Source organism: Sinocyclocheilus rhinocerous, unplaced genomic scaffold (genome assembly GCF_001515625.1).
Source record: "Sinocyclocheilus rhinocerous isolate Xijiao unplaced genomic scaffold, SAMN03320098_v1.1 scaffold1075, whole genome shotgun sequence".
NCBI classification, from domain to species: domain Eukaryota; kingdom Metazoa; phylum Chordata; class Actinopteri; order Cypriniformes; family Cyprinidae; genus Sinocyclocheilus; species Sinocyclocheilus rhinocerous.
The window spans coordinates 87,051-89,323 of record NW_015645062.1 but is presented as its reverse complement, the minus strand read 5'-3'; the positions used below and the strand labels follow the sequence as shown (position 1 = coordinate 89,323).

Here is a 2,273-nt window from a genome sequence, read left to right as displayed (position 1 = left end):
CCTCAAAACTGCTACACTAAGAATTTTTGTCTGAAAAACATCACATTATCCAGCTTTCTCTAAAAAATGACTGGCATATCACTACAATCTTTTCTTAAAAAGACAAAGCAAATTATTATGCAGCCTCAGAGGGGTGCCCAAACTTGTGCATAAAACTGTATTTTACATAAAGAAATGCTTCAAAAAATGTATGTACTCCACCACTACAAACGTGACAGACTTCAACAACAGCAGCAATGACAATAAAGCATTCATGCCATTTAATACACACCTCATCAATGAGCTGAATGCCATAGTCTCGTTTCAGAGGCTGGATTGCAACCCCTCTGCAATTGACGAGTTGAGTTAGATCGATGGGTTGCATGGGGTCAACACGACCCAAATCTATTAGATACTGGAGTCTGCGTAGGGATAGTGGGGGATACTGTGGCCGACGACTGGATGAATAAAACACACACACACAGGGTTGCATCTTCATGAGCCATGAAGGTGAAAGATATATATGTAACAGTTTATATCTTGACCAGTATATGAACCATAATACCTGTGATTGGCATTGTAGCCATATTTTGGGACGATCAGATAGAATGGAGTCTGTCCACCCTCAAAGCCCAGTCGGGGTCGATTACCACGTTGCCGTTCACCCTTATGCCCCCGTCCACTTTTATTGCCTCCATGCATTCCACGACCTCTGTGCTTTTCCTTTAAAGTGATAAGATTATATATATATATATATATATATATATATTTACTTATTAAGATAAGTATATTCATGAAATCACAGGATAAAAAATTAAGTGTAATACATGATTATTACAAGTGTAACAGGCTCTGTAGTTTGCTCATTAGCTAAAGTTACATTTACTTATTAGCTAATGTTGTGCATTAATGGTGGTTTATGTTTATATAAATACACAATTGTTTTGCAATAAATGCCCCCAGAAATGGATAAATTCTCCAAATCTAGACATTAAAGGGGTAAATCCATTTTTTGTACTTTATTTATTGCAATTCTATTTTCAAATAAACTTTATTTAAAAGTTTTTCTTCATTCTACACATGGAACGAATCAGTTTCAACTATACCTGGGAATACAGCTCGACCTGATAGAATACCCCACATGAAAAAAATACTATAGTAATTTATAGTAAATACTATAGTGGTTTTGAACCATACTATAGTAAAGTACTTGAATTAATTTGTTGTGGTTATTCTATAGTTGCTATGGTAACATAACTATAGTAATATAAACAAATTACTTTACCCAATACTGTACTAAATGTTCTACAACTATAGGATATATTATACTACAATACACTGTAGCAATATTTACTGTAGTAAAAACTAAAGTATTCTACAGTATTTATTACAGTTTATCACAGTTCACTATAGTTAATACTACAGTATCCCGTAGCATTCATTAACAAAGTGTTGTAAATACTATAATATATACAGTATAATACGCTTTACTATAGTATGGTTCAAAAACACTATAGTAACGTTAGCTTATTTACTATAAATTACTATAGTATTTGGGAACCTCGTTTTTTGCTTTTTTTAAGTTATGAAGGATTCATTGTCCTTAGTAGATTTAATACCTACAACATCTACACTAATTGTAAAACTACTACGGTGATTTTAGAAAATTATAGGAACATGTCGCAACTATAAACTATAAACTATAAACCTACATTTTGGTCATCTGACTATCATGCTGCTCCTCAGCTAACACGCTAAACCACTAATCATCTACATTGTAACTTCTCACAAATGAATAAACTTACATCTTTTTTTGCACCCGGGTTTGGTCGAAGGTTTGCGAGTGTAATGCGAGGTAGATTCTTTACTATATCGATGGTTTTCCCCGCTGTTGTCTTGGTCAAAGACATTATAGATCCACAGAAATGCTACTCAAGGGCAGATGACATGGGGATACCCACGTGGTACGCTAAGCCGGAACCACATGCAGGGAACAAAAAAATAATAAAAGTAAACAATTATTATTATTATTATTATTATTATTATTATTATGAACATTGCATATTTAGGTACTTGAAACGTAATGATGAAACATTTGTTTATATTAAATTACAAATAAATAGTAAACAAACGTAGAACTCTAAATTATCAACCTGGTGAAGTATCCTCAATAGTCATAATGTAATAATGGCGGGTGTCAGGTTATATTTTCCGTATAAAACATAAAAGAAAAGTAACAATAAAAATGTTGATGCTTCAGTAATGCAAATATTATTTTTGATTACCCACACGGA

General features: G+C 33.0%; 1 protein-coding gene across 1 annotated transcript in view; it reads right to left on the bottom strand.

The window, feature by feature from the left end:
- mrpl15 (mitochondrial ribosomal protein L15) overlaps positions 1 to 1,961 on the bottom strand; it is a 3,461-nt gene extending 1,500 nt beyond the window's left edge. Inside the window, exons 1-3 of the mRNA XM_016508519.1 lie at positions 1,785 to 1,961; positions 545 to 702; positions 272 to 437 (exon numbers count right to left, since the gene is read on the bottom strand). Of these exons, the coding sequence (XP_016364005.1) occupies positions 272 to 437; positions 545 to 702; positions 1,785 to 1,889 (429 nt within the window). The 5' untranslated portion in view covers positions 1,890 to 1,961. The remainder of the gene's footprint in view (positions 1 to 271; positions 438 to 544; positions 703 to 1,784) is intronic.
- Positions 1,962 to 2,273: the final 312 nt, after the last annotated feature.